Source organism: Eretmochelys imbricata, chromosome 2 (genome assembly GCF_965152235.1).
Source record: "Eretmochelys imbricata isolate rEreImb1 chromosome 2, rEreImb1.hap1, whole genome shotgun sequence".
Lineage (NCBI taxonomy): Eukaryota > Metazoa > Chordata > Testudines > Cheloniidae > Eretmochelys > Eretmochelys imbricata.
The window spans coordinates 128,209,351-128,233,782 of NC_135573.1; the positions used below are offsets into that span (position 1 = coordinate 128,209,351).

Genomic DNA, 24,432 nt, shown 5'->3' on the forward strand with positions numbered 1-24,432 from the left:
GGCAGAGGAGTCAATTATGTGTTTATCAGCCTTGCCCTACTCAATGCCAAGGTTTCCACTCCTTGTCCCCAACCCAACTCTTTCCCTGAAGTTTTCTATCCCATGGACCTCCCCCTCCGATGGAAAGGCATAGTGATATTGTGAAAGTGGCTAATGCATGCACAAGGTCACAACCTCATGTGGATCTTGGGGTCATGATATTGTCCTTTCTTTACAATTATTTTCTGTGACTTCTAAGCCAGCCTTTCTCCACAATGACTGTTTTCTTTACTTCAGGGGTTCTCAAACTTCATTGCACCGTGACCGCATTCTGACAAACAATATTACTACATGTCCCCTAAGCCTGCCTCAGACTTACTGCCATGGGTGGCAGGGTCAAAGTCCAAGCCCCACTGCCCCAGGCAGGGGAGCCAAAGGCCCAAGGACTTTAGCTCCAGACAGAGGGCCTATAACCTGAGCCCCGTCGCCCAGGACTGAAGTCCTTGGGCTTCGGTTTTGGCCTTGGGCGGTGGGGCTTGGACTTCAGCCCTGGGCAGTGGGGCTTGGTTTTTGGCTTTGGCCCTGGGCCCCAGCAAGTCTAAGAGAACCCTGGTGACTCCATTAAAATGGGGTCACAGTCCACAGTTTGACAACCGCTGCCCTACTTTAAACAATTTCCTGTCAAAAGCTCCATATTAATGAGACTTCACGACTAGCAGTAGTGGCTGGATATAGAGCTCATCATTGTTGCTCCTCACATTGGCCAAAGAAAGCAAATAGAGAATTATACCAGTCACTCAGATATTTGTACCCCAGGGGCTAGCAGGGTGGATACAAAACAATGATTTTTTTGTTTGTTTGTTTAAATACAGGTTCATTTTTTAAAAATGCCCATTTAAAATTAAATTTGAAATTGACAATTTACGTTAAGGCCTAAATTTATTATCTATTAAAATCCTTTAAATACAAAAAATAATATGAAGCAAGACATGTTTACTGTCAAGTTTTAAAGAAGGTCAAACCACTGAACTGATGGAAGTCATGGGGTAAGCACCCAAGTTGGAACCAAAGTGCTGAACCAGCTTTTGATAGCAGTAACCTCTTCTGCAGGTACAGAGAGAATATTTTCTTTATTTCAGTTTATTCAGCTAGCTCAGTTCAAGTTAAGAAACCAACTGAGAGATGAAAATGCTGAAAAGCTCCTCTTCCAAACTATGAATAAAAAGTTAGATGAGATCTACTAGTTCTGAAAATTTGAAGGACATAGTGACCAGAAACAATGAGTTCAATTCACTAACTACAGATATTACTTCCTTTGTTTAATAAATCAGTTTTAAATGTAATACATTTGATAAACTTTTTCTATTTATCCAGCACATTTAAGGTAATTTTAATTAATAATTATACTATTAATAAAAATGCTATTTTCATACATTTTCAATTGATTTCTATCCAAATAGAGTTTGACACCACATAATCAAAATGCATCATTCACCATTTTCTAACATAAAAAAATTAAATCTTAATACATTTAAGATAAACTATATAATTGCTTAAATAAAAGTATATACTGACACTAAATTTGAAGCTTCTTTTTGCTAGCCAGGAAGATACTGTGTAAGGGCTATATTTGCATATCAACAGGCTTTAAAAACAACAACAATAAGGAGTCTGGTGGCCACCAGACTCCTTGTTGTGGATACAGACCTACACGTTACCCCTCTGATACTTGGTAACATGTTTGAATGGTTACCAACTAGTGAAAATCATCCTTTCTTTAGAAAAATAAAAAGTTCAAATGCAAAACACAATTAAAATTGATTATTTAAATCAATGTTTCCTGCTTGCAGATTTAAATCATAATTAAAATCAGTAATGTAAATCACTTTGATTTAAATCAATACACACTGAGGGGTACGCATAGTGCTTCCACAGTGCACCCAACCCTGTGGTCTACCTATACAAATGGGAACAAGCTGGAACTAGAAATCAGTAGATCTGGAAACCAATTGGTTGCCCTGTCTGAGTAAGAACTAGGTAATGGATGCAAGATTTTTTTTATAGTAAAATTACTGGTATGCATTCCCATTTGGAATAATTGTTCATGTGGCTTCATGATAAGGAATAGGTGGTCATGCAACAAGACTTTATTCTTCTCTCCCAAAAACAACTGTGGAGGAAAATAGATCCCTCCGCTCCCCCCACCCCTTTTTGTATGTTATGAAAATGCTTTTATTGCTTTTTTTCTAAAAGGCTTTTATTGCTTAAAATAGATTAATGATATGTAATACAAAAACACATATTGGAGCACATTGAATAGAAAGAATAAGCTAAGTAAGAAATATGTGGAGATGAAACAGTTCAGGGCCTCCTTTCTTACACATTATTCACCAAACTTTCCAATGTAGGCATGCACTTTTGCATGTTTTCTTCTGAGGCAAATGCAATCCTGATGTAATTGCTTGTGCCATGTGTATTTTGAGGTTTATGTGTTTCCGTATGTACATAAGCGTGTGCTTCAGGAAATTTGGGTGCTTATGCTGAGTGCTTACAAAATATTTTAGGAAGAGGAAGAATACATATTGACTTGCTGTGAGAGGTTGATCAGGTCAAATCACTTCTATGTGCCTCACTTATTCCACATGTAAATTGACAATCACAATACTCATCAAACTCACAAAGGTGTTGAGAGTAATAAAATGTATACAGAGCTTTGAAAATACTCTATCAGGAAGAATATAAGGCTAAGCACTATTATTATTACTTAAGCAATCATGGTTGTAATCTAGTTAAGTTAGTAATAAAGGTTAAAATGATAACAGAAAGGAGATAAACAACTATGCTGAATTTCACCAAAGCAAACTCTGACAGAATGAGACGAGCATTGAAGGAAATTGAGCAGAAGACATCAAAGTAAACTGGTAGTTTAAAAAAAAAGAGAGACAGCGAGAGAGAGAGAGAACATCTAGGGAGTTATAATTTATTTAAATATAGTATGAATTTAAGAAAATACGCTCATGACATTTTTATCACTTTTGAGGAAGCTAATAAAAGGAGCTGATGGTGTAAAGGTGGATGCCGTTTACTTGGAATTTAGGAAAGCATTTAATAAAATGAAAATGAATCTCTACTTTGGTGTAAGTAAATATGGTATCAGTATTGAGCTGCATGAGTGGCTAAATGGATATGGCTGGATATTAATACAGAGGGAAAGCATTTAAGGAAGATATAGTTTGAATTGTGGAATGTCACACAGATCAGAACTAGAAGATGTTTTGTTCTCTGTAAATATCTATTGTTTAGAAGAAATATTGAACATTAAGGTAATTAAATTGTATGATGATGTAATGAGGTTGCCATCTCCTCTGTAGGTGCCCCTTGTATGTTGGAATGACCCTTAAAGACAAGGAGAGTATTTCAGGTCATCCTGGAAGGATAAGGAGCCAGACAAGTGAATAGTCCAACTGAGGGGCAAATAGACATGTTCTTAATATCCTTTTAAGTCAGTTCCTGATGGGTGCATCCTAATAGAGACCACTCAGTGAATCAGAAGTAATACTTATGCTAGCAAACTACAGGCAGATTAAGGAATAATGGTGAAAGGGCCACTAAGGAATGCAGAGTTGGAGGAATGCAAGGGGTTAAATGTGGAGTTGCTACTTGAGAAGAATTGGAGGACGTTTCAGAAATGATTACTTCTGGGGGAATTCTGAGCCAAAAATTTAAAAATGTTGTGCACAATATTTTAAAATTCTGCATATCTTATTTGTCAAAATAACACAATATAATCACACCAGTTTCAATTATTTTGGTAATTTATTTCAAAATACTTGTGAGGAAGTATGTCTGTAACAATACAGAAAACAAAAAAGATTCAGGAAATGTTTTTTTGACAAATAAATTCCTTAATAGGCATATTAATACTGAACTCTAAGTAATAATTCATTTAAGCTACAATTAAGAAACATATTTCCTGCACCCCTCAGAAGCAGTGAAAAAGGTTTGGGGGAGTCAGGGATAATGGAGAAGCTGTGGGAGAGGGAAGTAATTGCTGGGCAGGAGCCTTGGAGTGAACCTGGAGGGTTGTTGAATGTGGGTGGGAGAAGAATGGAATGGGGGAGGGGGAGGAATTTTTAGGGAGTTGAGGAACCTCCCCCATGCAGACCCTGGTTGACCCCTAGTCTCCCCCATTCAGTCTGCCCCATCCCTATGTGTCCCTGCACCCCCATTTAGCCACCTCTTCTCCCCCCTCTCCCCCATGTGGCCCTGCACCCATACTCCCATTCAGCCCCTCACTCAGTGCTGTCATCCCACTAGCTCTTGTGTCCACTCCCCAATTTTTCACTCCCACTAGCCCTTCTGAATCCCAATCAATGTGACCCCCCAGCAGCCCCATGTGACCCACGCTGTTCTCCCCCCCCCCCAGTACATTAGAAGCAAGAGGAAGACCAAGGACAGATCAGGCCCATTACTCAATGAGAGGGGAAAGACAATAACAGAAAATGCAGAAATGGCAGAGGTGCTTAATGGCTTATTTGTTTCAGTTTTCACCAAGAAAGTTGGTGGTGGTTGGAAATCTAACATAGTGAATGCCAGTGAAAATGAGGTAGGATCAGAATCTAAAATAGGGAAAGAACAAGAAAAAAAATACGTAGACAATTTAGATATCTTCAAATCACCAGGGCCCGATAAAATGCATCCTCAAGGTGCTGATTGACTGAGCCATTAGCAATTAGCTTTGAAAAGTCATGGAAGGTGGAAGGTCATGGAAGGTGGAAGACATTCTAGAAGACTGGAAAAGGGGAAATATAGTGCCCATCTATAAAAAGGGAAAAAAAGGACAACCCGGGGAATTACAGATCAGTCAGCTTAAGTTCTGTACCAGGGAGGGATAGCTCAGTGGTTTGAGCATTGGACTGCCAAACCCAGGGTTGTGAGTTCATTCTTTGAGGGGGCCATTTAGGGATCATGGGCAAAAATTGGGGATTGGTCCTGCTTTAAGCAGGGGGTTGGACTAGATGACAAATAATTAAGAAATCAATTTGCAAACACTTAGAAGATAATGCAGTGGTAAGTAACACTCAGCATGGATTTGTAAAGAACAAATCGTGTCAAACCAACCTGATAGCTTTTTTTGACAGGGTAACAAGCCTTGTGGATCAGGGTGAAGCAGTAGATGTTGTATACCTTGACTTTAGTAAAGCTTTTGATACTGTCTCGCATAACCTTCTCACGAACAAACAAGGGAAATGCAACTTTCATGGAGCTACTATAAGGTGGGTGCATAAATGGTTAGAAAATCATTCCAAGAGAGTAATGACAGGTTTCAGAGTAACAGCCGTGTTAGTCTGTATTCGCAAAAAGAAAAGGAGTCCTTGTGGCACCTTAGAGACTAACCAATTTATTTGAGCATGAGCTTTCGTGAGCTACAGCTCACTTCATCAGATGCATACCATCTGATGAAGTGAGCTGTAGCTCACGAAAGCTCATGCTCAAATAAATTGGTTAGTCTCTAAGGTGCCACAAGGACTCCTTTTCTTTTTCCAAGAGAGTAGTTATCAGTGGTTCACAGTTAAGCTGGAAGGGCATAATGAGGGGGGGTCCCACAGGGATTGGTTCTGGGTCTGGTTCTGTTCAATATCTTCATCAATGATTTAGATAATGGCATAGAGAGTACGCTTATAAAGTTTGTGGATGATACCAAGCTGGGAGGGGTTGTAAATGCATTGAAGGATAGGATTAAAATTCAAAATAATCTGTACAAACTGGAGAAATGGTCTGAAGTAAATAGGATCAAATTCAATAAGGACAAATGCAAAGTACTCCACTTAGGAAGGAACAATCAGTTGCACACATACAAAATGGGAAATGGCTACCTAAGAAGGAGTACTGTGGAAAGGGATCTGGGAGTAATAGTGGATCACAGCCTAAATATGAGTCAACCGTGTAACGCTATTGCAAAAAAAGCAAACATCATTCTGGGATGTATTAGCAGGAATATTCTAAGCAAGACATGAGAAGTCATTCTGCCGCTCTACTCTGTGCTGATTAGGCCTCAACTGGAGTATTGTGTCCATTTCTGGATGCTAAATTTCAGGAAATATGTGGACAAGTTGGAGAAAGTCCAAATAAGAACAACAAAAATGATTAAAGGTCTAGAAAAGATGACGTATGAGGGAAGTTTGAAAAAAAATTGGGTTTGTTTAGTCTGGAGAAGAGAAGACTGAGAGGGGACATGATAACAGTTTTCAAATACATAAAAGGTTGTTACAAGGAGGAGGAAGAAGAATTGTTGTTCTTAACCTCTGAGGATAGGACAAGAAGCAATGGGCTTACATTGCAGCAAGGGCTGTTTAGGTTGGACATTAGGTAAAACTTCCTTACTGTCAGAGGGGTTAAGCACTGGAATAAGTTGCCTAGGGAGGTTGTGGAATCTCCATCATTAGGGATTTTTAAGAGCAGGTTGGACAAACACCTGTCAGGGACGGTCTAGATAATACTTAATCCTGTCTTGAGTGCAGGGGACTGAATGAGACACTCTGAAGGTCCCTTCCGGTTCTATGATTCTATATCCCAGGCCTCCTCACCTGGCTCCAGAGCCAGGGCATTATGAGAAGGCAGCCTTTCCCCCCTCTCTCCATGGCTGGCTGCTCTGGCCCTTTGCCAACTTCCCTGTCTGCTGGTGCACAACAGCCCCTCGTGGGCAAAAGGTGTAATTTGAGCATCTCTCCAGCAGAATGCATTATTGTGGGGAGTGGGGAGGGGGGCGGAATCTGCAAAGTACATGAATTCTATGCATGAGCAATGGCACAGAATACTCCCTTGGAGTATGCATTTGCAGCCTTTCCTTTCTGCCAACCCAAATGGTGATTTTTTTTCATAGATGAATATTTCCTGGAATGCACTGGGTACTAAAACTAATGGGGCCAAAAGTGCCATTTACACTCTCCTGATGGCTTGTGGTACACCTGCCATGCTACCAACTACCCAAAAAGGCTTTTCTGTAACATGACACCTACATGATCCATAAGCAAGGATACTATAGGTAATGAAAGCCATAGAAATGCCAGTAATTATAACTGAAGAGGGACAATTACATTACAGTTGGAAAACAAAGTAAGTGGGAACAGAGGTGGGAAACAAAGAAAAAGAGCGAAACAGTTCCGGTGGCATTTAGTTGAAAATAAGAATAATGACTATCGATTATGGTGGTTAAATTTTAAGAATAAGGCTTGGCAGTGGCCTTAAGGAAAAAAAAAAACTCAAGTGGCCTTATATAAATTGGAGAAAATGAGAGAGAGTAGTTTAGAGAGGTTATGTTTAGAATAGTGGACACAGTTTTGGTCCCTGGGGTGCAGCCTGGAACTGGGATACTGCTGAGTACTCTGGCTTACCAACCTGGGCTCCATCTCACACTATGATGTTGTGACAAGCTGTAAACCTCTCCAGCTACTGCACTTACACAGATATCCACAGACAGGGACACTCCCAGCTGAGTTATAGGAATGCTTTTGCCAGCCACTCATGAAGTAACAATAGAGAGGCTTCAGCCAATATCCCCAGCTCCCCAGCCTAGGACCCCAGAGCTGTACCATCTTGCCCTGGTCAGAAGCCTGACCAGTGTAAGTTTATTACTGAGTACCCCACTTCTACAAAGGAAAGGGGACATGCACCAGCCCTTGCAACTTGAGTACATTTCCCAAGCACTTCAACCAAAATGCACTGTTTTAGGTAAAATACAAAAGAGATGTATTAATTACAGAAAGATAGATTTTAAGTGATTGTAAGTAATAAGCGCACAGGTCAAAGTTGGTTACCTAAGAAATACCTAAAATCACAGTCTGAGTTCTATAAACTAGACAGGATTTGAATCCAGCAGTGTCTCACCCTGAGAGATAATACAAGCAGGTTACAGATCTTATGAATAGCTTATTAATAGTTTTATATTATTGCTGTAGCAATTATTCAGATGCTCAGCCAAATCAGAGAAAACTGTCACAGCTTCCGGATACAAATCTCTGATGCAGTCCAGATCTTCTCTCAGAGATTTTATAAGATGTACACCAGGAACAAAATTGTGATCACTTCCACCCGACTGAATCACCTCAATGTCTGGAAGATTACAACTTCTTAGCTCACCAGTTAGATGCTGAAGAGTAAGCAAATTATGATGCTAAGGTTGCCACCTCTCTCCATCCAAATCAGTCCGTACTCAGCAATGTCTGTGTCATGATGTACTCCTTGCTCTCTCACCAGCTTCTGCAATCTCATGATCCAAGAATCCCCAGCATCCATATGTTGGCAACAGCACATATTTCTTTTCCCTCAGCAGTCAAGGTACCTGCATTGTCAGTTCCAACCTCTGGGCTGTGTGTCTTTGGAAACACCACATTAATCTGTGCTGAAATCAGGAAGTTGCCACTTCTTTCTCCTCCCACTCCTTTCCAAACCCCTGAGGGACCAGTAAAATGCAGATTTTTCAAAGAATCCATCCAAGGCTTACTGACCACAAATCTTCATTTCCTGACCCCTCTGCAGCTAGAACACCTCTTGCCATCCCTCTCCTCCTAGCCCCACCATTCCCACCACCTAGCTTGAGTAGACATATTCACATTAACTCAGTGAAAGCTAATGCACTACAAATACGAGGGTAGCCTTGGTATCATGGGCAGTGGTGAGCAATGGCATAGGATAGCTGCCCCAAGAATGTACCCATGCCACTATAATAACAGAGTCCTTGCCTTAAAGCATTCATAGCCTAAATCAATTGGTGGTTCTGTACAAGGTTTGCACATGGATTGGGTGCACTGACAGAGTTGTGGGCTGTAGGAAGTCTGGTGTATGTTGGTAGAGCTGGTGCTGCCATGCCATTATAACTGGTTTCCAGAATGTTTGTGAACACAAAATTGACTTAAGATAGAGAGGTACATTTTTTGCCCAGCCCTTAACAATTTACATTTTACAGTGATTCTATTTGGAAACAAAGAAAACCTTGTTTTCGGTGAGCCTCCAGCAATAGCCAAAAGAGCTAAGAAGCATTGATGTTAATGAAGTTTTGCATTCATTTAAAAAGAAAAGGACTTAATGATGTTTATACATAATGCAAATTGTATAATAAGCTGTATGAAGTCTAATGTTGTTTTAATGGTTATTTGGTTAATACCTAAGCTCCTTTATAAAGTCATATTTAAGCTATCTAATAAAAAAAAATGTTGCTTATTGTTGGCACAAAGGTCTCCTGAAACTGTTGCTTAATTACCTCTTTGATCGTTGTCCTTATTGAAAAGCCTGTGTAGATTAATATTTTTTTCTTTCCTGTGTTTATGGAGTTTCCAGTGCAGTGAAAGAAAGGGCTGCTTTGGGTTTCAGCACATTAAGCTTCCTAATTCACCTTAGACCAATTTATGCTGAGTGGGGGTATGCTCTTGAAACCTGGTCAACTCTTTTCAAAATGCATATAGTGGACAATTCTCAATTATACCCCATAAGAGTTTGCAGCTCCAGAAACTAACAAGCCAGCAAAAAGAAACATTCCAATCTTGAAACATATAAACTATGCAATAATGAGTATAAGGAAACTTAAATTCCTAGTCATAAGTAGCATCCTCCCCCCTCCATACTGTGCTGAGATCCTTAAGGAAGGAAGAGAAAGGCAGTGGACAGTTCCAACTTGGGTATGGGTCAGGCCAAAGGATGTACATCACTTTACCCAATAGCTATGTGAAGAACACCTAAGAGAGTTGATATAGCTTGAGATTGCTTTACTTTTACCATTGAAACCCCTCTGCCATGGGAAGCCTGTTTAAGAGGTTGTGCAGCAGCCCTGTTCATGGTTGGGGTTATCCTAGCTTCTAGAGAGTGGGAAAGGGAAACTGGGCTTCAGAGCCAATGAGAAGACCAAGTGACTATGTGCATGGTTCTTGCCTCTTATAGATCAGCAGGGTTTGTGGGTCTGCCCTGCAGCTCAGTCCATGGCAAACACAGCTATCCTGCCAGAACAATGTGGGAGAAACTCCATGAGGAAAACCTCACAGTTGTGTCCTTTTCTATTGGCTTGAACCATTATCAGGTACAGGTTACGTACATATTTCACACTGATCTACTTCTGATCTTCTGCAGTTTTAAAAGGAGAACTTACCCTAATATTTTACTTTTTGCACTAAACAATGGAAGGAAAATTAAGCATTCACCTGATAACTCACAACTGCTACTTGGTGCATAGTATCAAATTAATCTCTAGGTCCCACTGGCTCTGCCAGAATGGGTATGGCCTCTGCCAGAGTAGAAATTGTGGCAGCACAAGGCAGCTGCATCTTCCCCGTCTGCTAGGTGGCCTGGACCTGGGGAGGGGCATGGCCATGGTGGCACTGATTTCACACACTCATGATGAAGCCTCTGTTGCTCCTATGAAGTTCAATGCCTAAAACAGCAAGGAGTCATCAGCAACAGACGTCATGCTGGAGAGCAGTAGTTAACAATAGGTTTACCGAGTCTGAGATTAATTGTCATATGGACCTTATGGGGTTTGTTCAAATTTTCTCCCCTCTCTCCCGAATAACTTGAGTGGATTTACACAAGAGATAAATTTGGCACAGTGAGGCTAATAAATCCAGACTGAAATCAGCTAATCTAACCTTGGCTGTGCAGTGCAGAGTGGAGTGTTTGTGTTTGTCTGTTCTGAGCAAGTAAGAGGATTTCAAAGCTTTTCTTAGCTTGCAACCAATATGCAGTTGCTGTACTTTCTTTTAACTTTGTTCTCTTGTCATCTTTCCCAGTCCCACAAAATTGCTCTTTCAGATATGCATTCTTCTTCTCTGTTTCTCACCTCTTTTAAATAACATGCTATAGCACAGGACTTGCAAGCTGTGACAACATAAATGAGTGAGATTTCAGTAGATTAAGGGTATGTCTTCACTACCTGCCGGATCGGCGGGCAGTGATAGATCCAGTGGGGATTGATTTATCGCGTCTAGACTAGAAACAATAAATCAACCCCTGAGCGCTCTCCTGTCGACTCCTGTACCCAGCACCATGAGAGGCGCAGGCAGAGTCGATGGGGGAGCGGCAGCAGTCTACACGCTGCAGTGAAGACACCAAGGTAAGTCGATCTAAGTATGTCGACTTCAGCTACGTTATTCATGTAGCTGAAATTGCATAACTTAGATCAATCCCCCACCACAGTGTAGACCAGGACTAAGAGTGAGACTGTAAGTATCTCATTGAAACACAGTGCAAAATCCTTCATCAGACAAGAGAGTTACTTTAAAAACTACCTTCAGAATAAGTCAAAATAAGTGAGTCTCATTACAAATGAATGAAATTTGGCACCAAGCTGCTTCACTTAAAACTCAGCAGTTAGGGAAAAGATTGTGCAGGATAAATACTCTAAAAAGAGAAAACGGAAAGGAGAAATGGTTTTGCCACATCTGTTGTAGATCTTGTCTTCTAGGCTGGTACAAAGGGAAATTAACTGACAAGTTTTAATACCTTATGTTTTGAGATGTAGGGGAAATAACTGTTCTTCAATACCATAGTTATTAGAATTAGGGTCTGCTTTTGTATTTTATAAGTAAGCCTTCCTGTAGGAGTTAATTGCAAGGAGAGTACTACTATACTACAGGGTGTTCAGAAAAGAGATGAATGAAAAAAAAGGGTTTGATGCTCTTTTTTAACATCTGAATATCAGTGTCTAGGGCAAAGAATTACAGTATAAGTGAGAACACTTCCTCCAATATATGATTTAACTATAATTAAATAGAAAGAAGCTAAAAAATAAAGATGGAGTTAAACATTCCATCTGAAACTACTGTTCCAAACTGGAGAAAATTCAGGACATTTTCTAGATTTGAATTTTATATCTAGGTCTCATTGTTGGTGTACATGCTCCTGAAAATATACACAGTATAGAGTGATACAATTGCAAGTTATAGGAATTAAAAACACATTTGGGAAGGTAGAACTGAATAGTCTATATTATTTGGTGAAAACTACTGAGGAAAAAAGTGAGATTTGTTTTATACAGGGAAGTTTCCTATATATTACTGGGCAGTAAAACAAGATGAAAATGGGCTTGAAATGAATAGAAGTTTAATGTAAGAATTTAGTTGATAGATTTTACTTGTAGTACAGTTCTAATCTGAAAAGTGACTACATACATTCTTATTATTTGTATCTTGATACTCTGAATTTTAGGTTAACTAAAATTCAGATAATGACCTTGGAACCTGTAATTTGAATAGAAACAAATTGTATTAATCCTTACATCAGAATACTTGCCATTATTATTAGCTATTCCAGTATTCCAAATTTTCTTGCATGTGAAAATGGCACCTTCTTAATCAATCTGCTCCTTATGTTATTCAGAATAGTATCTTCTGTCTTTTCTGATGGAAGTAGGTTTCAAACTTTTTACTTTTGTTAGTACTACAGCAAGAATTCAACTTTCAGATTCCATGTGGAGCTTGGAGGGCTGGCAATTAAGGAAGAAAAATCTCTTTACTTATATAGTGAGCAGATTTGATTTGGAATCATTGAAAGGCAATTAAGGTGTAAACCTCCAGTGTAATTTTCAAGTCACTTTTCAAATTAGAACTGCACCGGTGTAAATTTGAAGTAACTCTACAGACTTTAATGAAGATACTGCAGAACTCTGGAGGTATAACTGACAGGAAATTGCTCAAGAGACTTATTAGTCTATCAGCTTTACATATCTGTCTTTTCCATGAAGGGGTTGGGGGGAACAAGTCTGAGTTAGCTTTATTTTATGTAACTCAATTACATTTTCTAGCTGTTGTGTATCTTTCCCTATTGCACTGCTAATAATGTTTCTATAAAAGCCATACACCTAATAGGCTTATTGCTTCATCTTTTTCCAAACATTGTCCAGTATTTATGACACTGCATTCATTTTAATAATACTGCCTTATAGTAGTAAGTGATAGTGCTCTGGTTAATGTGTTTTCAGGTAAACAAAGTATTTTAATCTCAGTCTAGATTAATAACTAAATGCACAGGGCTGTGACATATGGTAATTGCAGTTGCTGTACAGTGAGTCAGACCCATTGGGAAAAAATACAGCAGATATTCTGTTTTTTGTCTAGTAAGATAAAGTATACAGTGGTGACCACTGAAAAGTGAAGTGCTCCTGTGGGAGGTAGAAACAAGAAATTCATTGGTTTGCAAAATATCAGGTATGGAGATAGAAACAAAACCACATCTTCACAGCTGATTGTTTTGTGAGACAAAATTGTTAAGTGAAACAGATGTCTCTTCCTTTCTCAGCTTGGCTGTCATGAAACACAGACGCCCATTAGCCAAAAGAGCTGTGTGAAATGTTTTACACTTAAAGTAGTATACAGGAAAACTCCACTAGCTTATTTTTTGCCAACTTCCCTGCTAGTCAGGAAAAGACAAATTTCATTTCACTTGGGACAATATCTTTTAAATTTTCATAGAACTATTTAAAATAATTCAGTTTGGGTTTTTTTTCCCCCAAAACGTCATTTATAATGGATATTTCTGATATTAGCACTATAGGTTGCCATCTTACTGAACAGAGGTTTTGGTTTTGTTTTTGATTTGCAACAATGCTATGTGTGTGAAGTCAGTGCCAGAGGACCTGCTTTTGATCTTACAACAGAGTAAGGCTGTAGCACCTTGCAGAAGTTATTTCATTTCTGACCCACAGAAAGGAAAGGTGGCAGTGCTTACAGAATGAGCTAGAATATAGTCTACCTCCTCACCTCACTTCTGTGGGTTTTACTGCTTTACTCTTCTAGTTGCCACCTGTGGTCTGACCTACAGACCGTGAAGCTTCAGGGGAGAGTGAACACACTACTGTAATGTGTGCTTGGTGTTGGAGTAGGATTGGGTGCCAGCACAGTGCCCCTGCAGTGTCTGTGACACCATGGTGATAGGTCCTCCCCGTGAGTTCTTCTGAAGTCTTTTATTCTGAAGTCTTTTATGTATTACGTGTGGGAACTACAGCCTCTTTCTAAATATTCTGCTCTGCAGTAGGGCAGCCAGCCACCCCCAAAGCATTCATAGGTGTGTCCTCAAAGTCCTTTATTTAACTACTTCTGGTTCATTTGGGTGCAGTAGAGGAAGACACTCTTCGTTGACTAAATGTTGTGGCTTTTCCCAAATGCCGTTAAATTTTCATCAGCAGTTTATTAAGTACTTTTTATACATATGTAGCAGCTAAGAGACCGTTTGAAATATGACAAATCTCAGAAACTCAGCATAGGTTTGTGATCCTTTTGGAGAAACAGAGTCCCATCTTAAATTCATGACAAACTAATTTGAAGTACTGTTGTGACTATTATGAACAGCCCTACTATAAAGTAATGGGAAACCCTATATCTATCTCCATTCTGTATTGCCTTTATCCAGAGTGTCTAGCTATCCTATACTCATTCTATGAAAAATAGGGACAGTCCAAATTCCCAACCTTTTTTGGGAGGGCGGGAGGGCTTGGAAACATTTCAGGATTCACCCCGGTAAATATGTCATGTAAGTAATGTAATTATCTGCCAACAATGGATCCATGAGTTTATACAGTGTATCTTGTGAAAATGAAGGAAACAGATTCTCCAAATTATTATGCAATAAATTGAACAGTTGTTTAAGGTAATTCTGAACAAAATAAGAAACAACTCAAACTTTCCTTCATCCCTCAGACTGGAATTATCTTTTGAGGTTTTGAAAAAAATAGTTAATACCATTCTTTCCTCCTTACAGTTTTTTATCACCTTTATTTTCTATTTGCTGGTTGGGTACAAATGAAGAAAAGAAGAAATCCCAGGAGAGGTTATTTTTGAGAGCTATGTACCCCAATTTGCAAATGAAAGAGGGTCTAAAGTTCTGATAAGTGATTCTTTGAGCCCAACTTAAACCCTTTAAGTGTTTCAAAGTCCTCCTATCACTAATGCATTTGTTTGTTGTTGAATACAACATAGCTCCTCAGACCACCTTAGGGTGATATACGCATGCCAGAAAACAGTTACTTATGCTTTATGTCTGTGGTTCTTCATGTGTTATTTTTGCCTACCTGCAAATGTGAGTTGTGCTCCCAGCACCCCTGAGCTTGGGGAGACTTCTAGAAAATGAGTGCCTATTGGGACCGTGGAAGCACCCCTTAGTGACACTGAACAATTGGAGTGAACCTTATAAACCTCTGTTTCTTATGATAAACCCCAGAATCCTGTGTGAGCACAGCTCTAGGTGGGATATTTGAATATGCTGTAGCTCATAGGCTAGAAAAGTAACTGAAGGGAGCTGCGTTATGGACCCACACTCTGACTCTGATTTTGAAAAGTGGATTTTACCTCAGCAAACGTGACTTTCTTCATCTGCATAGAGCCTTATTACTCTGATTTAATGCAGGTGAAGCAAATTCATTCTGCATGTGCAACTCCCATTAAAGTTGTTAGAAATTTCACATGCAGATCAAGGGCAGATATATCTCTTCACCTCTACAATAATTTGGTAAAAGAAAAGGGCTACTTTAAATTAGCCTGTCACCACTGCATGTTTTTTATAACCACTCAGTGACCTGAACAGATAAATATTTCAGGAATGGCATGTTGACTTTGCTATGGTATTAAGAAAGTGGGACAATCTGTGACTACATGCAGTAATTTCATATTTAAGGTGACAATATTATTGACTCAGAACTTTGCAATTAGAAATGTATTAGAATGAAGTGTAAATATATTTTAAATACTGTAGATATATAGATATGCACAGATAATATATCACATACACAGAATTCTACATTTAATCCATGCAACTGTCAAAGGCTTCTAAAAATGAGCTCCTTGCAACTATGAGTGGGGCTTTGTCTGGCCAGTTGGGGGAAAAGAGGTTGTAGCCCCTTAAAAGATTTCCCCCTCCCTTAGGAGTGATATCACTTGAGATGGGGGTTGATCAGAAGAGGCTCAGGTAGGTCACTGGGCCCCTGAACACTTAGGGGATAGGAAAGGTGTATATATACACCTGTCACTCCAGTCAGAACCCTTTTTCTCCCTGGATCAGCATAGAACCAGGTTTTTTGGTTTGCCGGGGGAATTGCACTACTCACCTTTTTGGGACTGAGACAGAATTTTTCCCTCATAGCCAGATTGGCTAGGACAGGTGTGAATTTTTTCACCTACTCCACAGCAGCTCCAGGATCTGATGGGGTAGGGTCAGGAGATATTATTCAAGATGTCACAACTTAGCAGGTGGTAATTGTCAAGTGGAAGTATTTGTTCCAGAGGGTTGTCTAGTTTCCTGATAAACCAGAATTGGAAGTGCATTTAGGGAAGTGTAACAGGGTACCTGGCCCCTTAAATGAAATTGGGCCAACTTCTCCTGTTGCAGTCCTACCGCACCCTAGTTTGGTGTTATGGGGAGGAAGGGGCTGCCTCTGGGAGTTATAAATGACAAGTGGTCCAAGGCAACAGAGTTTGGAATCCAGAATTCAGAGAACAAAAGAGCTCAGAGGAAAGGCAGAGATGGGCTCAGAGTTTCAGGAAGGGGATGCCCCTGAAGGAGGGAGCCGTGAAAGTTTCCTAGTGAGCAGCAAACCAGATCAGGCTGGTGAAAACAGGAGGCAGCTGAGACGGGTCCACCTACAAACTTCCCCAGGACACAGCGCCACAGTCAGAGAGGGATGAAGGCTGAGAGCAACAGAAGGAGATGCCTGCTGGCTCTCTGAGCCGGAGGGCTGAAGTCTGGGGAATGATGGAGGAATGAGTCCACTGATGGCTCTGGGCAGGAGCTAGAACCATAGGGAAACAGCTAGCGTGTGAGGTGAGGTAAGAGAAGTCAAAACTGCACTGGGGAGCTGGGGCACAGTGAGAAGAGCCAGAGCTGTATTTGGTGTATTGTAGGGACTGGAAAGAGTGAATGTACTATTTGGACTGGGGAATTTTGAATTATGAAGTGGGACTTTTGTTATAAACTAACCCCACCAAAGATCCATTTATATGTAGAAGCATGTCTGGAGTTATCGGGGACTCTAGAAGAAAAGGGGATACTGAGGCAGGCACACTTTTTGTACTGTGGCCTGCCATAGGAGGGCACCTCAGGCAGGGCCACCATAGCACAGGGGAAGGTATGCCCTAATGAAGCTAAGGAAGGGGTTGACTCCTATATCTGGTACAGCAGGGAGACAGCTCCTTTTCCCCAGCCCCAGAACTCTCATATGACAGGAGGGTGGTGGGGTCTCAGCAGGGAGAGCTGATAGTATCTCTCAAAGTGGTGGAAACGTTTCATGAAGGAATAGTGACATGTGTTGTACAAGTTATTGCTGGATAGTTCCGAGGTGCATTAATAAAGCTGTGGCCTAATGTAACCACATCCTTTGCACCTTGTGTTTCTTCCTGCATGGTTGGGACCATGTACCCCAGATGTTTGCAGGCACATTTGTTTTCATGCCAAAAAATACTTCAAAAGGAAAGTTATTTTTTGGTAATTCAATATATCTCAGTCTCTTCTTCTCCCTTCCCATGATAGAGCACCAGCTGTTGTGTGTATCATGACTCTGCCCCCCCTAGGAAGCACACAGCTGAAGGAACTGTCAGAGAGATTTTCTTTTTGTCCTTGGGTATGTCTAGGAGAAAACCAGTGAAGAAAATTAGAAAGCAAGGAAGAGGTGGAAGAGAAAGAGCCTGAGGAGAGGTTGAGACTTCCAAGTTGTAGGGGGCAAAGAAACTGGAGGGGGAAAGAAGAGGACTAGATCTTACATAGAAGAGACTCCCCTTACAATTTCTTTCCTTGCTTTCTTCCTGTTAGATGTAGCCAGCTGTCCCTGACTGTCTTCTTTGTTTTGAGAAAAAGGAAGATGTATGACAAACATGTTTTGTTTTGTGTTCACTGTTTATTTTAATTTTTAGCTCAAGCAAAATTTAATCTGTAATTCTTTGCTCCATGCTTACGCTTACTGTTAGTTATTGTTGAATCAAGAGAGAATGGGAAAATTACTCTAATCAAAGTTCAGTAACTTTTAATCAGTTTTCTAAGTTTCTCAGTTTCTAAGCTGATCATGGCTTTGGTCCTAGATCCTGCATGAGTTCCTTCCCTTCTCCAGGCTCTGCTCATTATGAGTGTGTGGGAAAGATTCTGCTTCTGAAAATTTACCACAGCAAGAGGAATTAATCCTCAGACCTTTACTTCATCCCTCTGTTCCATTGAACTCATTTGGTTTCTGCAGAGACACCTGGGTATTGCTACATCAGAGCAGACCAGTAGTCCATCTAGTCTAGAATTTTGCCTCTGATATTGGCCTGAAATAGATGCTTTAGAGGAGAGTATGAAAGCAACATAGTGTACCAGGAAAACAAATGTAGTAACTGGATGCCATGGGGGAATATTTATACCTGATCTAAGTGTGTGATCCGTTTATTCCCTAAGCATGAACATCTTTTTGTTATCCTAGCTTGTACGATTGAAGATGGTATTCTGATAAGTAGTCAACGCTACTTTAATATTGCTATGCTGTTTCCCCTAATTATAGTTAAAACATGAGGGAAAAGCCCAAAGTGCTGCACTAGTTTTATTTCATGTGTGAAACTTTTTGGATCATTCTAATATTCTTGCAGCCTGACCTCTTTTTTTTTTTTTTTTTTTTTTTTTTTGTGAACTTTGATTTTGCGGCTACAATGTTGTGCCTATAAATAAATGTTGCAAAAAATTTGATGGTGCAAATAAGTGTGGACACATTTTATAGTGCTTAGATGCCCAGCTGTTTGCACCTATAAATGAATGTTATTGTTGTTAACTATTATGTATAGTGTCATTAAATGCACAAATAAGTTAGTGAGGCACGTAACTGCCTGCTTACAGTGATCATAAATTTTGCCAATGGTTGTTTGAACTCACTAAATGGGCTTAAAGAGTTGGTGGTGGTTGTTCCCCCCCCCCCCCCCCAAAAAAAAAAAAAAAAAATTCCATGCTCAACAGCATGGCCACAAAATCAGAAAGAGATTAGAGGTGCTTAAAAAAAAATATCAGGGCCTTTATCAGATATGACACATCTGCAAAATTTAAAAACATTTTAAAATATACATTTCAGGGTGAAAATAAATTGAATTATTTAATTCTGCAAATCAGACATAACAGACTCAATGAGAAAGCAGGGAATTGTGTAACAGGAAGCGGGGAGGTGGTGTTGAGTGTAAAACTCTGGCTTAGCCAATTGCATTTCAGTACAGTATAAAATAGCAAAACATTTTGCATTAGGGCTCTTCCAGTGTTAGAAGTCATTTGTAAAGAAAGATATCTGATAACCTGATTTAAATCAATACTGATTGCTTAATGAATCTGATGCTTTTTGGTTTAGCCCGATAAAACTATTTGATGGGCATAAAAGTGATAATGAGTTACACTGAAATGTACTCCAGTTTAGGAGAAGGAAACATAAATAATAAGAAATAAAAAATTTAAAAATCGTGTGACACACTGCCAGTTGTTCTGTTTTCCTTAATTGTCATGTATCCTGCCATGTCCTTTATCTGCTTAGTAAATTTACAACTAACACAGCAGGTTGTGAATTTTTAATAGGCTCTCTTTAAGGAAAGAAAAGGTCAACATTAACATAAAATTCTTCTTTAAGATTTGTGGCACAAATGTTTCACAGCCGAGAACAGGTGTTGCTGGAAAACTAAAATCTGCCACAACAGTCAAGTGAAACGACTCTTTGTGTTAAGTGAGGGAGACGTGAATGCTTTAATACAGCACAATGACTGCAATGTGCCAAGTCAATGTAAATAGAAAATGAGTGTTTTTCCAGTCCTCATCTTGTTTTTTTGCATGCAGAATGACTTCATGTCTTTAAAAAACTTTTTAAAGTAAAAGATTTCTTTCTCTCTCTCTCTCCTTTAGCTTCACTCTGACCAGGACAAGGGAGATGGATCTCTCAAGTACATTTTATCAGGAGATGGGGCTGGTACTCTTTTCATTATTGATGAGAAAACAGGTGACATCCATGCCACTCGAAGAATTGATAGGGAAGAGAAAGCCTTTTACACCCTTCGTGCCCAGGCTATTAACAGAAGAACTCTGAGGCCAGTGGAGCCCGAGTCAGAGTTTGTCATAAAAATCCATGACATCAATGACAATGAACCAACGTTTCCAGAAGAAATTTATACTGCTAGTGTTCCTGAAATGTCAGTAGTCGGTAAGTAGTGATTTCTGGTATAAGGACATACTTTTAACTATGATTTTTAACGTAACCATTTCCCCAACAATTATAAAGTCAGTTAAGTCCTGATTTTCACTCAGAAGATAAGTAATATTAGTACTTTTCTTTGTTTAGAATTAGAAATAGGCCTGAGAGAAAACCCTACATCTGGTGCGGAGTTCAGGGTTCAGACTCTGCAGCCAGATCCAGATACAAATTTTATGGTTGGAGCTTTTGTCTATTTAATCTTAAATACATTAATTCAAATGTTGTTGGAATTTGAATAAAAAGATGTGATACATAATTCATGGTTTGGTCTATGTGAATTGTATCCCTCCCTGAAATCTGCAGGAAAAAGGTGATTGGGGAAGCCTTTGATAAAAACTTCAGTGGAGTGTTTCCTTTCTATTTTTATAAACTGAAGCAACTCTAGTCTGCCTTCTCTCTCCTGGGTTCTGTGGCTGAGGAGCTATACTTCCTTGCTCCTGTCTCCTAATGCATTGACAGCAGACACAGTCCTGAAGAAGCTTCTGTTCATTTTCTGCCTTTGTTCACCTCTTTGCATTGTTTTTTTTTTTTTCGGGGGGGGGAGGGGTGGACTTTGTTGTTACCCTTCCAGTTCTCCCACAGCTTGCTTGTGGCTGGTGGTAGTCGGAATCCGAAGTGGCTTCCCTGTTCTCTTTATGCTTCATTTCACCCTCTATACTGGTTCTTAGATAAGAGCTTTGCCAGTTCCCATTCTCATTTTTACTTGTGGGTGGTACATGGGCAGGAGCTGAGCAGTTGTTAGGCAGAGTCCCATGGAAGGACATAAAAGTACCGTTACACATTGTGCTACATGCTGAGCATGACTGAGATAAATGTAAGCCAGTACAAATAACATTCAGAATCACAATTAGTTGACATGATGCTGAATTCAATTTGTCTTGGTGTATGAAGACTGCAGTGTTGTGGTCAGCATCATGTCAGCTAACCTGTTCAAACTATAGAACAGTCCTCCATATGATGATAACAATTTTACAGAAGAATCATGTAAGGTATGTTTTATGATAAAAAGTGGTCAATATTAAAAATTCACTATTTGCCAGATTAGTATACAATTGTATATGTGATACAAAGTTTCCTACTACATTTAGAATACAAAATAACTTGAGTGTGGAATCTGTTGGTAAATATTGACTTTTTAGTAGCTACTAAAGTATGACTTACAAGTATATCATATAATGTTTTGAGAGACCTCACTGACCCTGATTAGTATTTACAATCAACAGAAGAAGACATGGACACTAGAAGATAAGAACCCCCAGAGAACTTTACAGAACTATGTGAGAGCATCATCCTGTTAACTGCATTGTTAACTATATGCATCTACCACATCGTCTAAACCTTCCATCATCTCAAAGTTTCAACATTAACCGAGCAAAGTTTATTTTAAAAAATGGTAATGCATTATCTGGGAAGGCACTGCACAGGGTTATATTGGGATTAGGGCTGTCAAGTGATTTAAAAAATTAATCATGATTAATCATGGAATTGATCACACTGTTAAACAATAATAAAATCCATTTATTTAAATATTTTGGATGTTTTCTACATTTTCAAATATATTGATTTCAATTACAACACAGAATACAAAGTGTACAAAGCTTACTTTATATTTATTTTTGATTACAAATACTTGCACTGTAAATAAAAACAAAAGAAATAGTATTTTTCAATTCACCTAATACAAGTACTGTAGAGCAATCTCTTTATCATGAAAGTTGAACTTACAAATGTAGAATTGTGTACAAAATATAACTGCATTCAAAAATAAAACAATGTAAAGCTTTAGAGCCTACAAGTCCACTCAGTCCTACTTCTTGTTCAGCCAATCACTCAGAAAAACAGGTTTGTTTACATTTGCAGAAGATAATGCTGCCCTCTTCTTGTTTATAATGTCACCTGAAAATGACAACAGGCATCATCATGGCACTGTTGTAGCCGGCATCACAAGGTATTTACATGCCAGATACGTTAAAGATTCATGTGTCCCTTCATGCTTGAATCACCATTTCAGGGGACATGCGTCCATGCTGATGATGGGTTCTGCTCAATAACAATCCAAAGCAGTGTGGACTGATGCATGTTCATTTTCATCATCTGAGTCAGATGCCACTAGCAGAAGGTTGATTTTCTTTTTTGGTGGTTCGGGTTCTATAATTTCCTCATTGGAAAGTTGCTCTTTTAAGACTTTTGAAAGCATGCTCCACACTTCATCCCACTCAGATTTTGGAAGATTCTTAAACCTTGGGTGGAGTTCTGTAGCTATCTTTCAAAATCTCACATTGGTACCTTCTTTGCATTTTGTCAAATCTGCAGTGAAAGTGTTCTTAAAATGAACATCGTGTCGTGGGTCATCATCTGAGACTGCTATAACATGAAACATATGGGGAATGTGGGTAAAACAGAGCAGGGGACATACAGTTCTCCCCCAAGAAGTTCAGTCACAAATGTAATTAACGCTTTTTTTTTTTAATGAGCATCATCAGCATGGAAGCATGTCCTCTGGAATGGTGGCCAAAGCATGGAGGGGCATACAAATGTTTAGCATATCTGGCATGTAAATACCTTGCAATGCTGTCTACAAAAGTGTCATACAACTAAATGCCTGTTCTCACTTTCTGGTGACATTGTACATAAGAAAATGGCAGCATTATCTCCTGTAAATGTAAACAAACTTGTTGGTCTTAGCAGTTGGCTGAACAAGAAGTAGGACTAAGTGGGCTTGTATGCACTGAAGTTTTACATTGTTCTGTTTTTGAGTGCAGTTATGTAGCAAAAAAAATCTGCATTTGTAACTTGCACTTTCATGACCAAGAGATTGCACTACAGTACTTGTATGAGGTGAATCGAAAAATACTATTTCTTTTGTTTATTATTTTTACAGTGCAACTATTTGTAATCAAGAGTAATATACACTTTGATTTAAATTACAACAGAGAATACAATATTTATGAAAATGTAGAAAAACACTTACCATATTTAATAAATTTCAATTGGTATTCTACTGTTTAATAGTGCAATTAAAATTGTGATTAATCATGAATAATTTTTTTAATCACGATTAGTTTTTTTTTAATTGTGTGAGTTAACTGCAATTAATTGACAGCCCTAATTGGGACCCTACAAAACTAGTCTGAATAATGAAGGGATCACAACAAGGTTATCTAACTTCAGTGTTTTTAAAATGGAACACAAAAATAACATTGACTATATATAAATTATAGCTTTTCTGGTACCGTAAGTCTCAGCAAATGTCATGCAGCTTCAATTAAGAAGATGATTTTGACAGAACAGTTCTGTATCATTTGGAAAGGGAGGCATATGGCAGGAGCTGGGATTGGAAAAGCCATCTCAGACCATCAGTCCCATCCTCAAAATCTTTCTCTAAAAGACATTCCACTAGGCTGTATATAAACTATTTTTGGATACTTTTAATGAAAGCAATTCAATGCCTTAATTTAAAGTATTTTCCTATTGTGAATGATTCCATGTTCAGTTTCAACCTTTTGGCTCTTATTATCCCATTCTCAATTACAAAAAAGACCCATTTGTGTAAATGCATCTGAGATATTCATGACTTGTATCTTCATTTGCAATCATTAGACCTCACATTCAGTTCAAAGTTTTGAACTCTCTGGGTCTGTAGGTGCCAGTATGTACTTCATGTCACCAAGTAAACAACCTTTGAGACCACTGCATCTGCTCGGCTCAATCCAGTGCAAATGTTGAAGGTGGATGGCTAAAACCTATATACCTGGATATCTAAAAGATGAGCTAGTTATCACAGAAAGCAAAATTTGTGTATTCCAAGTATAGTGGATCAAATCCTGCCCCTTTTACTTACACAAGTAGTCCTACTGAAGTTAATAGGACTAAATTCTGAGTAAAGAGCAGAATTTGGACTACTGTTTTAACAGCTACTCAAACAATTAACTGTGAACAACTTTATTTCACGAATGTAGACTTTTTTTTTGTTTGTGAGTTGCCAGCAGGACTTTTTCTAGGCTCCAGACAGTATAAATCAAAATTGGGTCATAAGCATAATCTCCAAATTCAAGGGGAATTTTCTAACAGGCTGAAATAATGCATAAGATTTTTCAGCTGAAAGCATAGGGCCTGACATTTTAATGCTTTGCTTCTCAAGTCATATATACCTGTGCAAAGTGGATGTAAAATGCTGCCAAATCAGAATTTTGCACTCATATTCATAGTAATAGTGCTACCCCTTTTTAACCCAAGTACTT

The 24,432-nt window shown here is 39.0% G+C and overlaps 1 protein-coding gene across 1 annotated transcript in view; it reads left to right on the forward strand.

Moving 5' to 3' along the window:
* The window catches only part of LOC144260509 (cadherin-10), a 94,850-nt gene that overhangs the window by 17,899 nt on the left and 52,519 nt on the right, over window positions 1-24,432 (forward strand). The window contains exon 2 of the mRNA XM_077809157.1: window positions 19,846-20,140. Coding sequence (XP_077665283.1) covers window positions 19,846-20,140 — 295 coding nt within the window. The remainder of the gene's footprint in view (window positions 1-19,845; window positions 20,141-24,432) is intronic.